Here is a 23,846-nt window from a genome sequence, read left to right on the forward strand (position 1 = left end):
TGATGGTTCCTGACTTCTCTACCCTTCCAAAAAATGTGGAAGTGGTGGAGGTGGGGTGGTAAATATGATAGGCAAAGGGCAGCTAGGTGGGACAGTGGAACTGGAGTCAGGAAGACCGGAGTTCAAATCTGGCCTCAGACACTTACTAGCTGTGAGACCTTGGGCAAGTCACTTAACCCTGTTTGCCTCAATTTTCTGGTCTGTAAAATGAGTTGGTGAAGGAAATGGAAAACCACACCAGTATCTTTGCCAAGAAAGCTCCAAATGAGGTCACCAAAGAGTTGGGCACATCTGAATAAAAACAACTTCCCAGGGTTGCATTAGGATCAAATGAAATATTTGTTGGATGCACTTACCACACTTCCTGGCACATAACAGGTACTTAATAAAGGCTTGTTCCCTTCCCTTCCCTGCCTCCATTAAGTAGGCAGGTACTGTGGCTAGAGACTAAAGGAGAAGACTAACACCAGGTGAGGAAGTTGTACTTGCCTCATGTGCCTCAGTCCTCATCAAGAATAGATGAGAGGGGGGCAGCTAGGTGGCACAGAATAGAGCATCTGCCCTGGAGTCAGGAGGACCTGAGTTCAAATCTAGCCTCAGAAATTTCACACTTACTAGCTGTGTGCTTGGGCAAGTCACTTAACCCCAACTGCCCAGCCTTCCCCTGTCCAAAAAGATGAAGAAGAAGAAGAGGAAGATGAGGAAGAAGAGGAAGAAGAAGAAGAAGAAGAAGAAGAAGAAGAAGAAGAAGAAGAAGAAATGAGAGGAGGGCAGGTAGGTGGTGCAGTGAATAGAGCACGGGCCCTGGAGTCAGGAGGACCTGAGTTCAAATCTGGCCTTAGACCCTTGACACTTACTAGCTGTGTGACCCTTGGGCAAGTCATTTAACTCCAACTGTGTTGCCTTAACCCCTCCCCCCCCAAAAAAAATAGATGAGAGGACCTTTGGGGGGAAATATAAATGCCCCTCTTCTACCTTATGTGTCATTATGGGGGAAAAACCCCAGTTTACCTCACCCTAGTTATAGTTCAGACCTTGATTAAACTACTTAGAGGGTCAGTTCTAAATATCACTCAGGATGGCAACCAGGATGAAAATGGGGCTAGAAGACTAGTTGATAAATGTTGGGATGTTCAACTGAAGAAGAGGTGACTTGGAGAAATATAATCCTTGAGTGCTAGTCCCTGTGTTTTTCACTGGGGAAAAAGCATAGTACCTGCTCTTAGGGGCTTGCTATCTGATGGAGGTGGGGATTGGAGGAAATAATAGGTACATGACTATAACAATGATACATGACAGACTGTCCTAAGCTCAGATGAGAAACCAGGCAAATATGAAAAATTTGAGGTTGAGGTCACTTTCAGAAAAAGTTTCACAGTAATCAGAGAGGTCTGAGACCAGAGTAGTCTAAATAGGTCCTGAAGAGAAATTTTGTTGTTAAGGGAACTCTATCAGGTGTAAGATTGGACTTGAGTTGGCTTGAAGTCACTATTAGCTCTGAGATTCCAAAAATATGACTGGATCCACATTCTGCACAGAACTTCAAAAATAGCAAAGCCTGATTAAAACATTTTTCTCATGATTAAATGGGCTCCTTTTGGATGGGGCTGCTATCAATCAACCTATCAATCCATTAACACTTGTTAAATTCCTATTAAGTGCCAGGCATTCTACTAAGTATTGGGGAGACAAAGAAAGTTAACAGATAATCCCTGACCTCAAGGAGCTCACAATCTAATGGGGAAGTGACAAGCAAACAAATATGTATGAATAAGCTGTTGTTTGTCCTTCATCCTCAAAGAGGACCATGACTTGAGGAAGGTGATACCATGACTTGCAAGTGAATTAGATTTAATCGAGGGAGGGATGTGCAAGGTCACCCACCTCACATCTCCTCCAGAGCCACCTGAGTCCAATGGCAAGATATAGATCAAGACAATTGGAGATGGCCCCTATGAATGAGCTATATACAGGATAAATAGGAAATAAGTAACAGAGACAAGGCACTAAATTAAGAGGGAAAGGCTCTCTGTAGAAGATGGGATTTTAGTTGGGACATGAAGGAGACCAGGGAAGTCAGATGGCAGAGATGAGTAGGGAGAGGCATTTCAGACAAGGGAAATGGACTATCTTGTTCATGGATCAGCCAGGAGGTCAATGTCAATAGATCAAATAGTACTTGTCAAGGACTAAGGTGTAAGTAGGTTGGAAAGGTAGGAGAGAATTAGGTTATGAAGGGCTTTGAAGGCTAAACAAAACATTTTGTATTTGATCATAGAGGTGATAGGAATTCAGAGGAATTAACTGAATATGGGAGTGACACAGCTGGTCTGTGCTTTAGGAAAATCCATTTGGCAACTCTTTGATGGGCAGGATACAAGTGCCCTCCATAACTCCAATGCAACCTGTCCATCGCCATCTGATTTTCCTTAAGCAGGGAATGGGAAGAAGAGGTAAAACAAAAAACTCATATTTATGTAATAAAGTAGTATATCTGTGTCTAAGTAATAAAGTTTGCAAATTACTTTATATACATTGTCTTGTCTAAAGAAAATGAGGTGCCTAGTTAGAAGTAGCAGAGAAAGTATCAGAAAACATCCCTCTTTCCACTTCCCAGCCCTGTCTCCAATCTTGGAATTGCCATCAACTCCATGTGATTTTTGATTAAGGACCCTAGGTACCACAATGAATAATTTGCTGGGTCTGGAGTCTCACCCTGGACAAGTCACTTAATCTCTGTTTGCCTCAGTTTCCTTATCTGTAAAATGGGGATGATAATAGTATCTACCTCCCATGATTGCTGTGAGGATCAAATGAGAATATTTGTGATGTCTCTGGTACACAGTATGTACTATATAAATGTTAGCTACTATTATCTAGGAATCAATTTCTTCATCTGGTAAAATGATAGAGACTATATAACTATAGTTCAGTCTTGATTAGTATTACTTACAAATCCCCTGAAGTAGTCCTTTTTGAAATTAAAGAAGTTACAATTATATAAAATGTGGTGATTAGTTCCAATCCAATGGAAATATGCAGTACAAAGTTGAATAAGTTAGACCACTTCAAAGTATTATTGTTCACTAATCAGGACCTAGTTGTGGTTAACAAATATTTATTCAGACCTGTTTGTGACTGTGCTTGGCTTTTGGAGAAAGACAAAGTTCAAATAAGACATAAATTCTTGCCCTCAGGGAGCTCCCAGTCTAGTAGGTTGACATAAACTCGGATAATTTTAATAAATGACACAAACCCCCCAGTAATCACTGACATTCCACAAGGTATCTTAGGAAGAGCTAGGTCATTTGGTCTAAGAGCACCTAATTTTTGTATTTAAATCGTTCTTGTTTCTGCTCACTTTACTCTTCATTGGTTCATACAAGTCTTCTGAGGTTTCTTTTGAAATCGTTCCTTTCATTTTTAGACATGGCACCATGTGAGACAATTTAGATTTGTTACAAGGGTTTTCTTTTCCTTTCCACGAGAATAGATGAGATGGGAGGGGGGGAGGCGGAGGGGGAGGGGTAGAATGTTTGTTAATTAAATAAATATATATATATATATATATATATTATTATTATTAAGGTGGGGTAAAGGACCTACAATTCAAATTGCAAGTATGATACTTTTACAAAGTCAGAGAACACATTCTACATTCCTGGATCTCAGTTTCCGTTCTGAAACACTGGGACGCTACAGCAAGGGAACAGCCAAAGCTCCCCACCAGCTCAGGAGCCTACGATTTTATTACTGTATAACCACCTTCGTCCCTCTAAGCATCCTGGCATGCGGTCTCGTTCCCCATTCCACGTTCTAGACCCCCTCCCCCCACCCCGCCCCCACCAGCCGGGCCATAACAACTGGTCCATCTGGAAGAGGAAAGGGGGATATTTTTAGAAAGGTTGTGGGTAGAGAAGGAGCCCAAAAGAGAAAGCCCTCCCATTTCGGATAACAGGAGAACTGTGTGGAGTTCCTTCTTGCTAGTTTCCTATATGTTTGCATACGCACTGCAGAAGAGAGGAAATTATGAAAGTCGATGTGAGGTCCCTCTGCAGAAAGCTTTGGTATGTTCCGGGGTGGAGTCTTGGAGTGAGAAGGCGGGCTGTCTCGCGCACCCAGCACCCCCCCCCCCACCTCCCGCGGAGGTGGGCGTGACCCCTCTGTGAGGTTAATAAATCCTGGCGCTTCTGAGGCAGGCGGCCGCAGAGCGAGCCGGCTCCTGAGCGAGCGCACACGGCGCCCGGGACGCCCCCTCCCCGTCGCCGGTGCTGGTGCCGGTGCCGCTGCTGCCACTGCCACCACCGCGGGTCCAACCTCCTCCTCTTAGTCCTGCCACCTCCTCCTTCTCCATCTCCGCCACCTAGTCCACCTCTGCCGTCCCGCAGGGCAGGCGGTGCTTCGGCCCCCCTCCAGGGGAAGCCCTGGCCCTGCGGGCCGGGGGATGGAGCTGGGGCGCGCGGGGAGGAGGCGGCTGCTTCCCGCGGGCCACTGAGCGGCCATGAAGACCCTTATCGCCGCCTACTCTGGGGTCCTGCGAGGTGAGGGCCAGGCGGGAGGCACCATGGGAACCCCACCTTGGGATGCAGTGAGAGCGGGGGGGGAGGGGGTAACGGGAGGACCCCTCACCGGCCAGGAGGGGACTCCCCTCAGGGAGCTTAGGAGGGGAGGGGGTGTCTAGGGAGTGAGGTAAGGGGAGCCCCTTCTTAGATAGAGAGCTCGAGATAAGGGGTGTCAGGGCAGTGAGGTCAGGGGGAGCCCCCTCAGGTGCCCAAAGAGGTGTCTTGATATCTCAGGATAGGGGTGAGCTAAGGGGAACTTCTTTCAGGTGTTAAAATCTGGTGAGCAGAGGCCCCTCAGATCTCATAATACGGGGTGCTGGGGAGCTCCTCGCCTATGTTAAAATAGAGTTGGGGGAAGGCCTCAAACCTCTTGGTTGGGGCTGCCCAAGGGATGGGGGAGGGGGAGCTCTCAGGTGTTAAAATGGGGATGAGGAGGGGGGTGGTCTGGTGGAGCATTGGGAGGGGGAGGGGAGGGAGTGTCTGGGAGGCGTGTTGAGGGGAGCCCGGTCTCAGAAGTTATAATGGGGGCAGGGTGGCATGGTCCAGGTGAATCACCCTCACATATTGTTATGATTGGGGAATAAAATGGGAGGAAGGAGGTCCTCAGGTTCTGTGATGTAGCAGAAGTGTCTACATGAGAAAGAGCTTTGTGTATGAGAAGCTGGGGGAAGGAAATGCTTGTTCCCAGGATAAGAACTGTGTAGCTCTAGTTGGGTGAAAGTTGTTAAGTTTGGGGCACTGAGAGGTGAAGGTATGGTTGGAGAGGGGTGAGGCATATATTCTTCTTGGTCTCCCAAGCTGTGTGAAATTCCCTGAAAAGGAGATTCTGTAAAGGAGAAGAAAAAAGTGATTAGGAGTGGACTTGGTTTTCTGTTTACTCTCCCCTTAAGGCCAGCATCTCACCCCTCCCCCAGATGGAAGCTAATACTTCGCACAGAAGAGGTCCTAGGCCCCTCTTGGCTGGGTTGAGGGAAGTGGGGAAGATGATGTGAAGGTTAAATCATAGATGGGGGTGGCACTGAACAAGGGGGGGTGGTTGGCAACTTGGGCCTCCTTCCTTGTTCCCCTGGGGAATCTAGAATCCCTGTGATTTCTAGAAATGAGGTACAGAGAGGCAGATTTCACCTAGCTAACAGGAGAAATTTCTTACCAATGAGGTGCTAATAGTGGAATATGGCATGTCTCATCAGGTGGTGAGCTCCCCATCACATGGAAGCTAGATGACTTTGTTGAGGATGTTGACTAGGTCCATGTTACAAGTCACACTGCTTGCTAATAGGTGGCTTCTGTTGTCTCTTTGTCTACATGTAGGAAGACTGGTTGTCAGAGTTGAGTAATTTGTACCCAGACCACCTAGCTAGGAAATCAGGGCTAGGATTCACTAAATACCATTCTGCCTTTCACTGAGCTGTGCTTGATCCTGAATAATAGATGATTTCCAACCTTTTGATATTGGCAACATGAAAGACAATAACCTCCCCCACATCATCCCAGAGATAGAAACCTCAACTATAGGGACCTTAGGGCCAGCATGATTAGGGGAGACAGGTGATATTTGTCATTCATTCATTCATCCATAATTTTCCCCTCTTGACCTGTTTCCTCACTTGTAAAGTAGATGGTCTCTAAATCTTTGACATATTTTCTATGTTCTGATGTGAGGGTTGGAACAAATAAGTTCTCAAGGTCCTTTTCAAATCTGGGCTTCTGTAATTATGTAATAACTAAGGCAGATCAGGTAATAAAGGGGAGAAATTATGGGCTTGCAGCTGCCTTTCAAAATGGAATCAGGGAAACTAATGATAGGGCCAGTTGAAGCTTTGGGCTGGTCAAGTTTGGCTAGAGGTTGCAGCTGAAACTGTGCTAGTTTAACATCACAGGGAAAATATTTAGAATCAGAGATCATGTGTTTACTAGAAAACATATTTACTGAAATATTCCTTCACTTTCTTCTGGATCCCATAGATAGTCAACTGTCTTGTTCAAGTGCTGATTATTCATTTTGTGAAATGTATTCTTATTCTGGTCCCCTATTTTTTTTTTCTACTGACCTACTCTTTATAAGATTTGCTGCTAGGAAACTAGGGGGCAAAGTAGATGGAGTGCCAGGCCTGGAGTCAAGGAGACTCATCTTCCCGAGTTCAAATGTGACCTCAGTCACTTACTACGGTAGCAGTGTGACCTTGGGCAAGTTACTTAACCCAGTTTGCCTCAGTTTCCTCATCTATAAAATGAGTTAGAGAAGGAAATGGCAAACCACTCCAGTATCTTTGCCAAGAAAATGGGGTCACGAAGAATCTGATGTAACTGAAAAGTGATTGAACAGCACAATAAAAATGGGTGTGAGTAGGAGATGGTACTCAGATCAGGCAGTGGAGCAAGTTTGATATTCTCTGTTCTAACCAGTCATGGGCTAGCCTGATGAGAGGCAGCATGGTAGTGGGGAGAGAGCTCATAGTTAGAGGGCCTCATTTGAAATCCAGGTTCTGTGGTACAAAGCTACTTACTGTGTGACCTTGGGCTAGTTACTTCGTTCATTTTAGCAGATCTCTCTAGGCTTTACTTTTTTTCTCTGTAAAATAAAAGGGCTAGAGAAAAATAGGGATTCTTAACCCTTTTCATGTCCTGGTCTCTTGTGGCAATCTGATGTAGCCTGAGTTTCTTCTCAGAAAAAAATGTTTTAAAATGTAATAAAGTTATAAAAAATTTTTTTAAGCATTCATGGATCCCAAGTTAACCCTTGAACTAAATCAAAAAATTAAAAAGTTAGAGGGTTTACATCAGGTCTGAGATAAGATTTAACACAGAAAACTTAAACAAGTCATTTACTAGATATGTGACCATAAATGAGTCTCTTTAATCTCTTTGAGCCTCAGTTTCCTTATCTGTAAAATGGAGATAATACTAGTATTATTTTTACAAGGTTACATGAAGAAAGCAATTTATAAATATTAAAGCATTATAAATATGGGAGTCTTACTAGTCATGAACAGTACAAATCACTGTATAGCACAGTCAAGTATTGGGAAAAGGGTAATATTCAGTAAATCTGGGGTTCAGAGAAGAAGAAGATCACTCTGTGCTGGAATAGTCAGAGAAGGCTTCCGGGAAGAGGAAACTCAAACTGGGCCCTGTAAGATTCAGTTGGGGGTAGGGCACGTGCAAAAGTGGCAGTGGCTTAATGTTTGTTGAATTTGTTTAATTGTATTAATAACATATGCTGCTCCCTCTGGCTTAGAGAATATTTTTTTTCCAACAACTCACAGAAGTAGTGCAAAGATTGTTACCAGTTGAAATAATACATGTAAAGTGCTTTGTAATAATAATAATGATAATGATGACTTGCTTGGGGTTATACAGCTAGTCAGTGTCTGAGACTGGGTTGAACTCAGGTCTTCCTATCTCTAATCCTAGCAGTATCCATTCTTCTACTTAGCAATAATAATAGCTAGCATTTATGTAGTGCTTTAAGGTTTGCAAAACACTTCACATGTTGATCAGTAAACTTTTATTAAGTACCTAGTATACTGTAAGGTACAGTGCTAAATTCTGGGGATACAAAGAAATATAAAAGACAGTCCCTTTTTTAAGTCATTTATAGTCGAATGGAGGAGAAAACATGCAAACACCTATAAACAAAAAAAGCTATGTATAAGATAAATTGGAAATAATCACTCCAGGGAAGATGCTAGGATTAAGAGAAATCAGACAAGGCTTCCTCTGAAGGTGGTATTTTAGGTCTGACCTGAGAGAAGCCAGTAGGTGGTAATGAGGAAGCAGATTGTTCCTTTCAGGGGTGGGAGACAGCTATTGAAAATTATGAGGGTTGAGAGTTTGAGGAAAATAGCAAGGAGGTGAGTGTTACTGGATCAAAGAATACAGGAGGGGCGAGCAAAGGAAAATGGTGTAAGTGTAGGAAGACTGGAAGGGTGTGTGTGGGTATAGGATGGTTATGAAGGCTTTGAATGCCACACAAAATTATATTTGATCTTGGAGATGATAAAGAGCTATTGTAGTTTGTTAAACATGGGTGTGATATGGTTAGAGTGGCTCTTTAGGAGGATGCTTTGGCAGCTTAGTGGAGGATAGGCTGGAGTGGAGAGAGAAGTACTTGAGGCAGGCAGACCAACCAGGAGGTTTTTGCAATAGTCCAGGTATGAGGAGATTCAAGACCTGTACCAGGGCAGTGACCGCTTCAGAGGAAAGAAGGCAGCATATGTGAGGTGTTCTACTTTTCTTTTTTTTTTTGAGGGGGAAGGTAGGGCAATTGGGGTTAAGTGACTTGCCCAAGATCACACGGCTAGTTTTTTGTGTTAGGTGTTTGAGGTCAGATTTGAACTCAGGTCCTCCTGACTCCAGGGCTGGTGCTCTATTCACTGTGCCACCTAGCCACCCCTTGAGAGGTGTTCTGAAGATGAATTGATCTATGTCCTCATCTGATCCCTCACACAACCCTGGGATACAGGTGCTATTATTATCCCTATTTTACAGATAAGGAAACTGAGGCACAGAGAGGTTAAATGACTTGCCCAGAGTCACATACTAGATGTCTGAGGTAATATTTGAACTCTGGTCTTCCTGATTTCAGGTCTGGCACTTTATGCATTTTGGTGCTACCTATGAGGCTTCAGGTGCTAAATAATTGTTAGCTATTATCATCATTCCCTCTTTACAGATGCAGAAATTAAGGCATAGGGAAATTGTGATGTGTTCATGGTCACAACTCTTGTAAGGATGGGAGCCTGACTTCAAGTTTAGTGATCTCTCCTTTATTAAACCATACTGCCTCTCTGTGCTCCTTTTCAAGTACAGTCACAGGCACACAAAGCCCAATGCTTAGCATTGAGGGCACAAAGATGAAATGAGTCTCTGCTCTGGAGGAGTTTACATCTTACCACGGGGATTTATCAGGTCCATTGTAGTAGGGACAAAGGAGAGATCCAGACAATGAAAACATGTAAAAAGGAAAGACTTGGAGCAGAGAGGTGGGAGGTAGGAAATAAGGTAAAGCTTCATGGGAAAGTGGAAATGTGAGCTGGGTCTTGAAGGAAAATAAGAATTTCACAAGAGAGATGTGAAGGGACTGTGTTCCAGCCATTGGTGGGGAGTATTGGGCTAGAATGTGTGGAGGTGGGAAAAGGCAGGAGGAGAAATGTGGGGAATAATGCCTAATAGGTCATTTGGCTAGTAGGCTTGCGTAAGTGTCCCCACGTAGATCAACCTAGTGGATTATCCATGATCAATGAAAAATCATGTAAATGATAACCTTTTGAAACCCAGAATGATTTAGGATAGATGACACCTTTCTTCTCCCTCACCCCCCTGCAAAATAACAACAAGAATATTTGGGATTATCTTTTTGAATATCTGTGCCTGCCTTCTATAACATCAATAAAGGAGGCTAACTCTAATTTTCCTGAAGGGGGAGGGGGATAATCCTTCAATTCTGTAGTGGATTTCTGAAAACCCAATTTGGCCTAGTGAATAATGGTCATAAAATTAGAAGTCTTGGGTTTTAGCCCCAACTTTGACATTTATTAAACTTAGTAACTTAGGGCAGGCAGAGCTAGGTGGATCAGTAGACAGAGCCCCAGGCCTGGAGTCAGGAAGACCTGAGTTCAAATGTGTCCTCAGACACTCATGAGATTTATGACCTTCGACAAGTCACTTCACCCTATTTTCCTCGGTTTCCTCATCTGTAAAAGGAGCTAGAGAAGGAAATGACACACCACTCCAGTATCTTTGCCAAGAAAATCCCAAATGACATCATGAAGAGTCAGATGTTACTGAAAAACAGCCGAACAACAAACTTATAGCAAGTCAACTTCAGAGTCAGTTTCTTCCACTATTCCTCTGTAAAATGGGGCTAATATTTGTACTACTTATTTCATAGGGTTGTTGGATCCAATGAGAATGTATGTAAAGACATTAAAGTGATTATATAAGCATAGTCTGATATTAGAAATGTGAGTTTCTGAGTTTTTTTGCTTTTGTTTTTAAGCTCCTCTGTTCCAGCCACCTCATGTTACAGAGGAGAAAACAAGCCTAGAGTGACAGTGACTTGCCCAGAGTCACATAGGAAGTTCATGTCAGGCAGAGAGTAAAAAAGAAGCCCCGATTCTCATTTTAATACTTTTTCCACTATAGGGGAAAGGGTCAGGAAAAAATGTGAAAAGCTAAGGTCATGGAATATGATAGGAAAGATCACTTACAGAATTTATGGCTTAAAGTTCGTCTAAGATCTGAGTGACTTGGGTGGACTTTGGGGCTTTCAGATGTTTCTCTCTTCCCCTTCTCTCCAAATCCCATTTAACACATTAACAAAGTACTTTTCCTTGTAGCCCTGTGATAGAGGATGGGACTGGGGCATCTAGGTGTCTAGTCTTGGACAAGAGCCAGCCCCTCCCCTTGGCCATAAATCATTAGCCTTCTCCATCTTGCCCCAGCTTTATCTGGAAACAACCTACCAGACTACCACTTCTTACCTTGTAGGTCACTAAGGACCACCTGAAAAAGTTTCCCAGGCTAATGTTGACTCCCTTAACTCTAGGTTTGGTTAGGGGCAGAAGAGGGCAGAATAAAAATGGCTGACTATCTGACCATGGATCTTTCTCAGTCTGGAGTCAGCAGTTCTGGAATCCAAGCTTCTGTTTATACTGATCAAGTAAAGATTGAAGATAAGAACCTGGTCAGGGTGCCAGTTGTATCAGAACAGTGGCCCACAGCTTCTCCTTCAGGGCTTCCTTTTGGCGATTTGGACTTGGCCTGGTCCCAGAGATAGCTAGCTCATCTGAGGCCTAGGAAAGATCAGAGAAGGTAACGAAAGGGTAGAAGACGATTGCAAGCACCTCTCCCTTCTTGAATCTTAGAATTACAGAGTTTGAGGGGACCTACCTTAGAGATCATCTAGCCCAATCCCATCATTTCACCCATGAGGAAATCGAGGTCCGGAGAGGGGGGAGAAGGTGCATGCCCAGGGTCACAAGCTAGTAAATTGCAGAGCCAGGCAGGACTTGAATCCAAGTCCTCAGACCCCAAATCTAGACCATCTTATCCAGTTTGCACAGGAGCAGGAATCCTTTTTTTAGCGTTATCTATATTGTCTCTATAAAGTAGTGTTAAACTAACTCTGAGGAAATCTGTCAGAGACTAAAGCTTATAGGAGAAGGGCCTATATAGGAGAGGTAAAAAAATGTCCTTTATCTGTGGACACATATGGGGGGGCAAGGGCAGGCAAGCTGCCATATTATTGGCAGATCCTCACAGTCACTTGCCCTTTGGGGGGAGTGGAGCAACAAGACAGGCCAGCAGAGACCAGTTAGTCTTCTAACCGCTTGCCCCCATCACCGAAGTACCACCCTAGGAAGAAGTCCTTAAAATGAAATCTGTCTTAAATACCTAGTATGTACCTAGCCCAGGTCTATGTATTAACAGGGAATAAAAAGTATGCTATTTAATTTATTCATCCAGTACTAAGTATAAGATACAATCTCTGCCCTTGAAGAGATTACGTAGTTAAGTGAGATGGATAAGAAGGTACTGTGCCTGGCACATAGGAGGTCCTAAATAAATTTTTGTGGATTGACTGACCATCAAGGAGTAATGGATCTTGCAAGACTTTTGAAAACCTTTTGAAAATGCCTTCTGTATTACTTATACTTTTTCTACTCAACCTTGCGGGGAGAACTAGCAGCTCTGGGCAGAAGTTGCAGAGGTAGATAACCATTAGAGCTGACCAATGATGGGACAGTCTGTCTTAGTAGAGGTAGTGAGTTTTTTGTCAGAGATGTTTAAGGAAACCCTGGATTGACAATAGACTAGCCAACCCCTTAGATCCTTTTCAGCAGTGTTTGATCCAGTATGTTGTTGAGGGCATTCCTGCTCAGGAAACCTCTGTGAGAGGTTCTTGAATTTCTATGAGTCTGAAAAATGTTACATGTTATTATTCACTATTAAAAGAATTTGTATGAGGGGCCAAGATTGCCTGGGTTTGATTTTTACTTCTGACTTATATGATCCTTGACCACTCATCTACTTCTGTGCCTTATTCTTCTGTCAGGAAACTGGAGTTCCTCCTTTAAATTCCATCTTCAGGCATGAAGGTAACCCTGGGTGTTTTAAGGCTGTGACAATGGAGTGTAAACTTTGGTACCTACCTGGAAAGACTTCTTATTTAGGCCTGTTGTGTGTCTGTTTGAGGACCAGTCTAGCTAAGTTTAAAGAGGCTTGCCATCAGGTGAGAATTATTTCAGCCATTATAATCTTCAAGAATGAGCTGCATATGTGGAGAGAGCATGTGACATCTTTTGTAGTATGAAAATGTGAAATAGGGATAAGTGATACCACCTATACATTCTAAGAGACCAAGGGAAGATAAGTATGATCAGCTTTTGGTTTTGCAAATGGCTCCCTCTTTACAGGTGACAGAGTGAGCTCAGAGAGATGAAGTGACTTGAATTTTCCTGAAGTCACACAACTAATAAATGATAGCAATGGGACTTGAACACCGATGTTTTGGTAACAAGTTTAACATTCTTTGCATTATGCCACACTAAAAACACAGAAGCCCATGACTGAATCATTGAGGGCTCCTTGGGGCTCAGAGTGTATCCAGAAGAAACCAATTTACACTTTTCACATGTGCCTGCACCATGACTGCAATCCATTTGGGGAATTTGATGGTGACTGTTACTCTGACATACTCTGAGTATTGTCACCAAGCAACCTCAGCTACCTCCCACTCTGCTGGTTATTTAAAATTTACAGTCAAGTAGTGTGGAGATTTGCCACTGGGTCCTTGGTTCTATTAAAGGTGAGGGCCCCACAGAATGGGCCAGATATATGCCCCTAGAATAATAATACTTATTATTATTACTATCATTACTAAATGTCCCTAGAAAGTATGTGTGGCACAGGGTAGTAGAATTAAAAGTATGGGAAGTTTCTCAGACTCTGTGAGAACTCCTGACCTCTTGTGCTCAAAGCAGACATTTCTCACTTGTGTTTGCAACCAGTTTTCACTTTCTCTGCTATAAATCTTGACTCACAGAATGTTGAAGCTGGAAGGAGACCTGAGATACCCCTTAGTTTAACCTCTTAATTTTATATGTGAAGAAACAGGACCTGGAGAAGGACACCAAGATTACATAGTTAAGTAGGCACAACTTTAGGAAATCTAATAGATGAACCATGTAGACTTTTATTCATGAAATATACTTATTCAATCCTGACTAGCCCTGTGCTTAAAAAAAATTATTGCCGGGCTACTCTAAGTATTAATACTTCCTTTAATGCATCTTAGTTCTGTTAGTTGGAAGATAGAGCATAATGTTGAAAGGACTGTGGGGAAACATACCCATTAATGTGCTGCTGGCAGAAGTTAGAGTGCAGCACTTTCCAAATGAAGATATTTTAAGTCACTTGTCAAAGAAAATAACCTTCACTGAGTGCAGAACCCTGGAGTGGGCACATAACCCACCCTCAGAGAACTCCCCATCTAAGGAGAAGTTGTTACTCCTGCCAACAAGGAATTGTTCATGTGAAAGGAGAGACAGGGTCTTCTACCGTTGGAGAGAGAGATGTAGCCCTTTCCCTTTTGGGGACTCCTAGTTAAAGAGATAGAGCTGGTCTTTGCTTGTGCTGTTTTCCAGCTCTTCCAGTGTTTCTTATTCTTCAAGCCAAAGCTGTCTTTACTTTCTCCAGAAAGCCTCTCCCAGCTAATGTAGCCATCATTGATTTTTCTCTCATTTGACCCATATAGCACTTAAAACCTGTACCACAACATGTAATGTGGAATTATACACTGATCCATATATGGACATTAACTCTTAGGGCTTATCATGTTGCCTCTTCCAGTATCTGTTGTTTGGTAAGATTGTTTATTTAGGCCAGGTCTTCCCCATAGATGCACACACCCATGCAAATTAATATAAAAGCACATACCTACTGCTGTAGGACCAGAGCTATGCATTAGGATAAGCTCTGAGAATGGGTGGTGCTAGTCTGGGATAGTTTCTTAGAGGAAATGAGGCTTTTAATGGAGATAAAGAGGTTGGGAGGAAGCTGACCTTGATGGAGAAGAATGGGCTGATGCTGTAAAATGAGTTGCTTGAGCTAGATGACCTCTAAGATCCTTCCTAACTCTAGCAACCTGAGGGTGCAGAATAGCTTCTGTTTCTATGATGGCAACATAGTGGGAGGGGCATTAGATTTGGAGTTAGGAGAGACATGGGCTCAAGTTTTGCCTCAGATATTTATTAGCTGTGTAACCATGGACAAGACACTTCACCGTTTTTTAGTGTGTTTCTTCATCTGTTAAGTAGGAGTAATAGTTGTACCTAATTCATGGCATTCATGTAAAACTCAGATGAGATAATGTATATAAAGTACTTTGTAATCACATAAACTGACAATAAATGTCAGTTATTTACAAAACACTAACTTTACATGGCCCAATGAGATAGGATTATTGTTCCTATTTTATACTTTAAGAAGCTGAGCCTCAGATGTGGAAATGACTTGCCCAATATCACAAAGCTGACAGTAACAGATAGGGAAGGGAGAGTTCATTTAATTCTTATATGGAGCTCCAGGATGAGGATATCACCCTCGTGAGGAGGATAATGCTAAGAGGTTATAAGGGTTACATAGCCTGTATGTGTCTGAGGTAGGACTTGAATTCAAATCTTCCTGCATCCAAGGCCCAATCTCTCACTGCTATGCAACATTTCCTCTAAATATGGCCTTTTACATTTGCAGAACACTTCACACATATTATTTCATCCTCAACAACCTTTTGAAATAGGTAGAGCAAGTGTTATTCTATCCCAGGGAGCCCGAGTACTAATTAATTGTGTACCATTAGTACACTAAGTACACTCTAAATTGAGTACTAATTCAACAAACATTTGCAAAGCACCTACAGTGTGCAAAGAATTATACTAGACATTGCTAATTCAGTGACCAAAAAAAAAGTCTCTGTCCTCCAGGAATTTAGACAAGATAGCTCTGATTATTAGGAAGTTTTCCCATGCCTTTGAGTCAGAATTTGCCTCCTGCAACTTCTGCCCATTGCTCTAATCCTGTTCTTTAGGTCAAGCAAAACATGTCTGACCCCTCTTCCATATCCCAGTCTTTCAAATGCACGAAGGAAGCCATCATGTCATAATTTTTTATCTCTTCTGAACCCCAGGTCTCCTCAAAGCTTAACATTTCCAGTTTCTTCCTAGTCCTAGCACCCAAAATTAAGCATAATATTCCAGATTTGATATGAACAAGACTGAGGATGATGAGCTAGCTATGTACCTTGAGCCACTTTTTTTTCCTAGCTTTCTGTCCCAACTATATTCTGAACCTCATTCTGATTGTTAATAGTAATTCACATTTCTATAGGACTAAGGTTATAAAATACTTTCCCCCCAACAGCTTTGTGAGGTAGATAGTGCGGGTAGTATTATCGCCATTTTGCAGATGAGGAAACAAGAGGCTGGAAGTTAAAATGATTTGCTTGTAAGCATCAGAGCCAGCATTTGAACCAGATTTACTAACACCAAGAGTAGTGTTCTTTCCAGTGTGTCGTGCATGCTTTTTATTTCCTTTGTATACTAATACTGAATCCTTCCCCTCCAGTTTGGGGCTAGAAGGCCTTGTATATTCTTCTGCCTCGTAAGTACCATTCCTTGTTGCCTAGAATCCATTCTTTTCTCTTTTCCTTTCCACATATTTCTTGTCCTTCAGAGCCCATCTCAGGTACCATCTCTTCTAGGAAGCTTTACCTAAGTATGGATTTGCCCTTTTTCTGTGTTCCTTAGCACCTAGAGGGTACCTTAGTTAATCTTACTGCCTTCTTCCTGTTTGACTACTGCTTGCTCAGGATAAGGGATTGCAGAATATGATGGAAAGAAAACTGGATTTGTTGGAAGATCTTGATTTGAATCTCAATTCTGGCACTAGATGTATAGTCCTGGCAAGTCACTTAACATTTCTGATTGACATTATAGACTTAGGAGAAAATTGAAGCTTTATATGACTATATATGTGAGTTGTTTTATTTTTTATTATATCTTGTTCACCATAAGTTGAGGGAGGGTAGAGACTGTGGCTTTGATAATAATAATAAACTGATACTTAATATAAGTGCTTTACGGTTTACAAATGCTTTCCTGACAACAACCCTGAGAGAAATAGGCAGGGATTATTGCCTCCATTTTATACAGAAGGAAACTGAATGGTAATGATGTGACTGAGTATTAAGAAGAATGATTAGATCAAAGTCAAGTCTTCTGACTCAGAACACCAGTGTACTTTCCATTGAATTGTTCTGTCTTAGCATGTTAATGTCCACACAAAACAAATTATGTCATATTCTACATAACTTGCTCCAAACTGAAGAATTTGTGATTATGATTCATTTTCTCATGACCTTGGTGACCAATGAATAAAACCATCACTGAAACGGGCCTTGGAAGCCTTCTAATTAAACCTGTTCTAGGATTCCTTTCTACATCATCCTCAGTGTTGAGGACCTTTTCTTCCTTTTAAAGCCACCTCTTCCACATAGAGAGTTGGAACTCAGTAAATGATGACTGAATTAAAATGACTGGATAGTAGGGAAAGAAGCTTGACAATAGAGCAGTTAGATGGCCCAGACCTTTTCAATTTAAAACTGAGAGAGTTTATTGGTTTTCTGATAAGGGTATTCAACAGGGAAGAGGGGAAGTGGGGCAGTGGGGAAGGTGATTCACATTGTTAATCCTTATCAGATGTTTGCTAAGAATGGCTACAGACCTATGGGGAGATGAGGAAAGGAAGGATAGGGAAGGAATTGATCAGTCATTGAAACCTCCCAAACCACTTGAGCTTTTTTTTTTTTTTTTTTTGGAGAGGGGAAGGCAGGGCAATTGGGGTTAAGTAACTTGCCCAAGGTCACACGGCTTCCAAGTGTTAAGTGTCTTGAGGCAGGATTTGAACTCAGGTCATTCTAACTCCAGGGCTGGTTCTCTATTCAATACACCACCTAGCCGCCTTCCCCCCAAACCACTTTAGGACAGAGATCCTTTTATCCTGTTTAGTTTCTTTTAGGCATTGATACTTGAAACAAAAATTTGATTTCCAGGGAGGAACATAGAACAGAGAATGTTAATGTTGGCAGGGATCTTAAAACTTAGAATTTTAGCACCAGAAGAGACTTAAATCCAACCCCCTAATTTTACAGAGAAGGAAACCCAAAGGTCAAGTGATCTGCCCAAAACCATATAATCTAGTAAGGTAGTGTCAAAGCCAGGACTAGAACCCTGGTCTACTGACTCTCAGTTCATCTTTCCTTATACAACAGTATACTTTCTTGAGACTGATATCTTTAAGTCATGTAGACCAGAGTGGCCACGGTAAATGAGGCCAGCCTCAGTTAATTTAAGAGAAAGTATGAAGAAAGTTTTAGACTTGAAGTCAATGGATTCAAAAACTTACTCTGACACTGACCGGTAACATGGCCATGAGCAAGTCTCCTCAGGGTTGTGAGCATCAGATGCCAGACTTTAAAGGACTATTCAGATGTCTGCTGTCATTATTATTGCTAAATTGCTGTTGCAGGTGGGTCTTCATTATAGCTCAGTAGCTGTGTTTAAAAAATTGAGTAGGAATTCAGTATCATCCTGCTAACTTTAGAGATACTCTATCTTCTTTTGTGACTGATTTTAAGAAGTTTGTTATATTCTTCTGCCTTTCCTCTTTCCTGCCATCTATCAGGTCACTAACTTTGAAGCTATTAAAGCTGACAACAATTTTGGGACACCATGTAGGTGATTCTAGGGGAGTTGTTTCTTCTCCTTATGGTTCAGTTTCCTCATCCCAAAATACAGGTTTGCGATAGATGATTTATTATATCCTTTGGCTCTAAAGAGTCTACTTAAAATCACAGAATCTCAGAATTGAAAGGATCTCAGAGGTCATCTGGTCTATCCCATACAGGCATATTTTTATGATACCCCAGCCCAGCAATAGTGAACCAGTGGTTGCATTAAACAGTAATTAAATATCTCTGGAGGCACTCCTTTTACTTTTTGATAGCTCTGATGGTTAGGAAGTTTTCCCAGATACTTGGTATCCCAGAGCAATTATAAGCTTATTAAAGCTGAAATCTACCTCTACAACCCCTTCTCCCTCCTCTTTACTCCTAGTTTTTCCATCTTGGGCCAAACAAAAGAAACCTAAGCCCTGGAAAGGACTCTAACCCTTTGAAAGACTTTCACCTCTTCAGTGATCTGTATAAACAAACATTTACATGCAAGAGGAAAATCCACCATTTAAAAACCCTGTAAAGAATCTGTTTGTAATGTAAACTATCACTCCTGAATTTAGTCAAGCATATATATAAAGTCTGTACTACACACAAGACCTAATATGTCCAAGGCCCATGTTGGTGACTGAATTTTCATTGTGACAAAGCATACTGGTTGTTTTTGAGCTACCCTCTGCTTGCCATGTACAGAAAATTCATAGACAAGCTGACTTTGTCAGATTCTATCACCCGAATCTAGCACTGTTGCTTACCTCTAGGTATGTGTAAGAGTGAGGAAAAGACCTGCAAGGAGAGATTTTTTTGTTACAGAATTATTTCAGTACTTTGGAGATCTGGGATGTGAGTATTTGCTCTGTCAGTGCAGATTGCAACACACCTAGATCTCGTGGTCCTGGTTAATTCTTCTCTACATTCTTTCTCCACAAAAGATCCACCCAACATGCTGGAGGTCCTACTCTGGGTTATTTTACATGTTAAGGTCCTTATGACCAGTACACGTCTTTGTCTGATCATATGTGTCCTCAGTGATAGTGTTTATTCCACTTCTTGAACATAGTTTATGTTTGTAAATATGATGCAGCTTACTTATGCCCATTATTTTTCAGCAGATTGGACATTCTGTTGCATATTGTAATCTGGACAAAAGGCCTTTTTGTCCATTTGTGTTCTATGGATTATTAGACCAATGTCTTTTGAATAATCGCAGATCTCTATTATAAGGAGGTCCTATAATCTTCTGGCTTAATCAGCAAAATATCCATAAATAGGATCAGCTGGAGAACATCATGTATTGGGAACTCCTCTCCCATTTGGACCTTCCACAAGACCTATTCGTGGCAGTGGCAGACATCTCCCTGCATTATGCCTTGTTTGTCATAAATAAACAAGAGGTCATTAGAGGGTTCTCCCTACTTATATTTACCAAAGGATTATGCATAATGTTATGCATGAGAAACTCTTTATTGCAAAGTTATTAATATTCATTTTTTTCAGAATTGTGTAAGGTTTGCTTTTTTACAGATGAGGAAACTGAGACCCAGAGTACTGAAATGCTTTTGCTCATGCTTGCCTTGCTAAAAGGGCATATATCCAAGAGTCAAATGTACATCTTCTAATTCTACTGTTTAGACTCTTTTCATCAAAACTGCCTTTTATAAGAGGCTTCCCCTACATATGCTAGAAGCCATTTCTGATATAGTGTGGGGACTCCATGATCAAGCTGGCTCTGAAAAAGGTGATAAGATTTGTATCTCTTACTTGATGGAGGAGAGTTATGCAAGTATCCTTTGAGGTCCTCTAGCCCTCCAGTGCCACAGCATGTGAGAAAACAATTTTAGAACTGGAAGAGACCTTACATACAATGTTAGATCTAGGAGAAACCTGAGGACATAGAATGTTAAAGCTGCAAATAACCTTGAGGATCATTTACTCTAAAGCTCTTGTTTTACAGAGGAGGAAACTGAGACCCCCAAAAGAGAACTGACCTGTCCAAAGTCATGTAGTAGGTTAGTGGTAGGGATGGAACTTCTGAATTCAGATCCAGGTGTCTTTCCTTAACAGTACAGTGTCTCTCCATTTTTAAAGTGGTTCTTGTGGTAGCTTGGACAAACACTCCCTTCCTGACTCCCTACTCACACCTGCTCAGAGAATAATAGCTTTCTAAGGCTTCCTCTCACATCAGATTTCAGCACCAACATCCAAAACAGCTGTACTCTAGATAATTTTTATCAGCAATCTGATATTGAAGGGCAAATGAGGAGCTAGCTTAGCTGTCAATATTCACCTTCAGAGTAAAAAAAAAATTGTTTATGGACTTATGTGTGTTGGGTGGGGGGGTGGAGGGGTCAGGAAGCATTGGAGAAGAGAATTACCAGCTCATGAGATCTTTTGGCATTTTTGATTGCTGTGTGCAGTTTCTTCTGGGTCTAGTTCCTTCTCTGGGCAGAAACCCCCAGTTCCACAAGCTAAACTGAAATCCTTACAGGAGCATAACATGTCAGACATAGAATGTTAGAGGTAGGAGATTTGGGGGGGGCTTATCTGGTGCAACCCTTCCCCCTTATTTCTATCATAATTCCAAAGATGAGAATGACTTATCAAAGGTCATATATTGAGTTAATGAAAATGCCAGGATCAGAGTCCAATCCTTGTGACGCCCAGTCTAAAGCTCTTTTTCACTTTGCCCCACAGAATAGGACTTAGAATGGACCGTAAAAGTAAGGGTAGATTGGGGCGGCTAGGTGGCGCAGTCAATAGAGCACCAGCTCTGGAATCAGGAGGACCTGAGTTCAAATCCGGCTTCAGACACTTAACACAAAACTAGCCATGTGACCTTAGGCAAGTTACTTAACCTCAATTGTCCTGCCTTCCCCCCTCCAAAAAAGGAAAAATAAATAAATATAATTTTTTTTTTTAAGTAAGGGTAGGATTGGATGGTGCCCTATACACAGTTGTCACCTTAAAAATTTATTATGTACGTTGGCAGATTAACTGTGTTATAGCCATTCTGGGATGGTGCAAGGCAGGTTAATGTACTCAGAAAAAACTTTGAGCTTAAGTGTCAAGAGACCTAGATGTTAGTCTTGGCTTTGCCTTTCTTTTACTGTTTGACCCTGGGCAAGTCACTTCCCTATTGTGGACTTCAGTTTATCTGAGAAATTTTGGTCTCTGAGGTATCTTTCCAGTCTAAAAAGGCTATAATTCTATGAATATGATAATAGCTGACATTTATACATCATGTTACAGAGTGCTTTCCCCACAACATCCCTATCATAGGTGTACATAGTGTCAGGATTATTATCCCCAAGATTATTATCACTTGTAAAGTTGACGAAACAATCTTGGAAAGGAGTGGTCATCCTAAGATCATTATATAGGGGTGTGTTTATGTGTGTGTATATGTGTGTGTGTGTGTGTGTATGCATACGTACACATATAGACACATCTATACATTTTTTTCCCCAGTAAGCAGATAGTGTTAAGTGGTATCAAGCTCAAACTAATCACTGAAGGCTTCCTGAAGGAAGTGAATCTGAAACTGAGGTTTCAAGCATAAGAGATGGGAGGAGGCAAGTCATTCTAGGCATGTAGTACAGGCCAAGCCCAAATCTGGAGGAGGGGAAGTAAAAACAGAAGTCTTTTGGCATCCGCAGCCAACTGGGCAGGTTTAAGGGAGAGAGAGTCACCTCACCTTAATCAAGGCTGAATTTTGGTGACTGAGCTCCTGTCCCAGAAGATTGACCTAGTTTAGTGGGTCTGGATTATCTAATGCTGAAAGAGCTGTAGGGATTTTTTTTTAACAAAAAACGTTTTTCCATAAATGTCAGACAATACTGAGAGACTATGGTATAGATGAAAAAATATTAAATTAGTATCTAAAAATACTTAAATTCAGATCCCAGCTGTGTACCTATAATGACTTCGAGCAAATCAGTGCAGCTCTCTGAGCCTCAGTGTCTTTATTTGTTAAAATGAAGGCCTTGGACTTCATGACTTCTAAGGTTTCTTTTAGTTCTGATGGTTTTTGTTTCAGTGTTTACTTCTAGTTCTATATTGTATTGTAGTGAAAAAGACACTGGACTGGAAGTCAGAGGACATGGATTCAGGTTCCTGCTCAGCTACTGTATGATCCTGGATAATCTTTCACCTCTCAATTAACTTTGGTTTTCACATATGTAAATTGAGGAATAATATTTAAAGTCCCTTCCAGCTCAATCTTATAAACTAATGGTAAGACAGAAGAGAGATGAAGGCTGGCCAAGCTCTTCTCCCTTTTCATTAGAATTTGGCCATATATGAGGCCAATAAGTCAGTCTGATCCTGATTCTTATTTTCATTCTGCTTCCTCTACTCTACCTCAGCACAAGTTAGTTGAAAACGGATGTCAGATTTAAAGGCCCAAATCTTCTTTCTCCTTTATTTTTACAGTGAACTAGAGAAAAGAGATTACTCAGAAAGGAGGCTGTCCTTGCCCAAGAGCTGTGGGCTCTCTGATGTTTGGTTGCAGTGGACTTTTGAAATAGAACACTCTTCTTTCCCTTAAATTCCACATCCCACAGGAAATCTCTGTTCTCTGGATTGTGATTAAGAAACCTTTTATGCCTGTATTAGAACCACTTCCCATGTACCGTGTGTACTTCTGGGAGGAAGTGTAGTACTGGGGGGAAATAAATTTAAAATAATAATAATAAATAGATAATGAATGAATGAATGAAATTAAGGTCTTAAAGTCAGACTTGAGTTTAAACCCTGCAGGATATTTTTAGATCTGTCAACATGTAAATCATTTCCTTTCTTTTAGATTCAGTGTCTTCAATCATCAAATGGGGTAACTTGCCCTTCCTACTAGTTGTTGTGAGGAAAGCACTTTATAAACTACAGAAATGTGAAAGGTTTTTACTGTTGTTCTAAACTCTCTTCCCTTGTAAATGGGGATAATAAGACCTCCACCACCCATCTCATAGGGCTGTTGTGAAGAAAATACTTAATAAACGTTAAAGCATGATAGAAAAGTGTAGGGCATTAAAATTGCCGTCTTCTGATTGGGAACTCAGTCCTATACAATCTGAGTCAGGAGAGACCTCGGAGCTCTCTGTAGATCAAACCACATTTGCCTTCTACTCAGTAAACTCCAGCAGCTCCCTGTTCCCTCCAGGATCAAATATCAAGTCCTTTTCACGACCTGATCCCCTTTTTCCATTCTTATTACACCTTATTCCATTCTGCAAACTTCATGATCCAGGTACACTAGCTTTGCTTTTCCTCAAACACAAAAATCCCTCTCCCATCTCTCTGCTTTTGTATTGACTGTCTGTCATGCCTGAAATGCTCTCCCTTTCCCCCTCCACTTCATAGTTTTCTGGGCTTTCTTTAAGAATCAGGTAAAGTCCTAACTTCTGTAAGAAGCCTCATAATACTAGGGCCTTTTCTCTCAGATCACTTCCAATTTGCACTTATAACTTGTTTGTACACTTGTTTGCCCTTTG

At 41.6% G+C, this 23,846-nt stretch overlaps 2 protein-coding genes across 2 annotated transcripts in view; both read left to right on the forward strand.

Moving 5' to 3' along the window:
- Positions 1–22,995, forward strand: part of LOC138148280 (2-acylglycerol O-acyltransferase 2-like) — a 167,536-nt gene extending 144,541 nt beyond the window's left edge. The window contains exon 7 of the mRNA XM_069070871.1: positions 22,974–22,995. The gene's annotated coding sequence lies outside the window, so the exon portion shown is untranslated. The remainder of the gene's footprint in view (positions 1–22,973) is intronic.
- DGAT2 (diacylglycerol O-acyltransferase 2) overlaps positions 4,176–23,846 on the forward strand; it is a 54,598-nt gene continuing 34,927 nt past the window's right edge. Inside the window, exon 1 of the mRNA XM_069070873.1 lies at positions 4,176–4,541. Within this exon, the coding sequence (XP_068926974.1) occupies positions 4,502–4,541 (40 nt within the window). The 5' untranslated portion in view covers positions 4,176–4,501. The remainder of the gene's footprint in view (positions 4,542–23,846) is intronic.

This window comes from Petaurus breviceps, unplaced genomic scaffold (genome assembly GCF_028583685.1).
Source record: "Petaurus breviceps papuanus isolate PSGF00001 unplaced genomic scaffold, PetGlider_PUasm1.0 90823, whole genome shotgun sequence".
In the NCBI taxonomy this organism is placed as follows: Eukaryota; Metazoa; Chordata; class Mammalia; order Diprotodontia; family Petauridae; genus Petaurus; species Petaurus breviceps.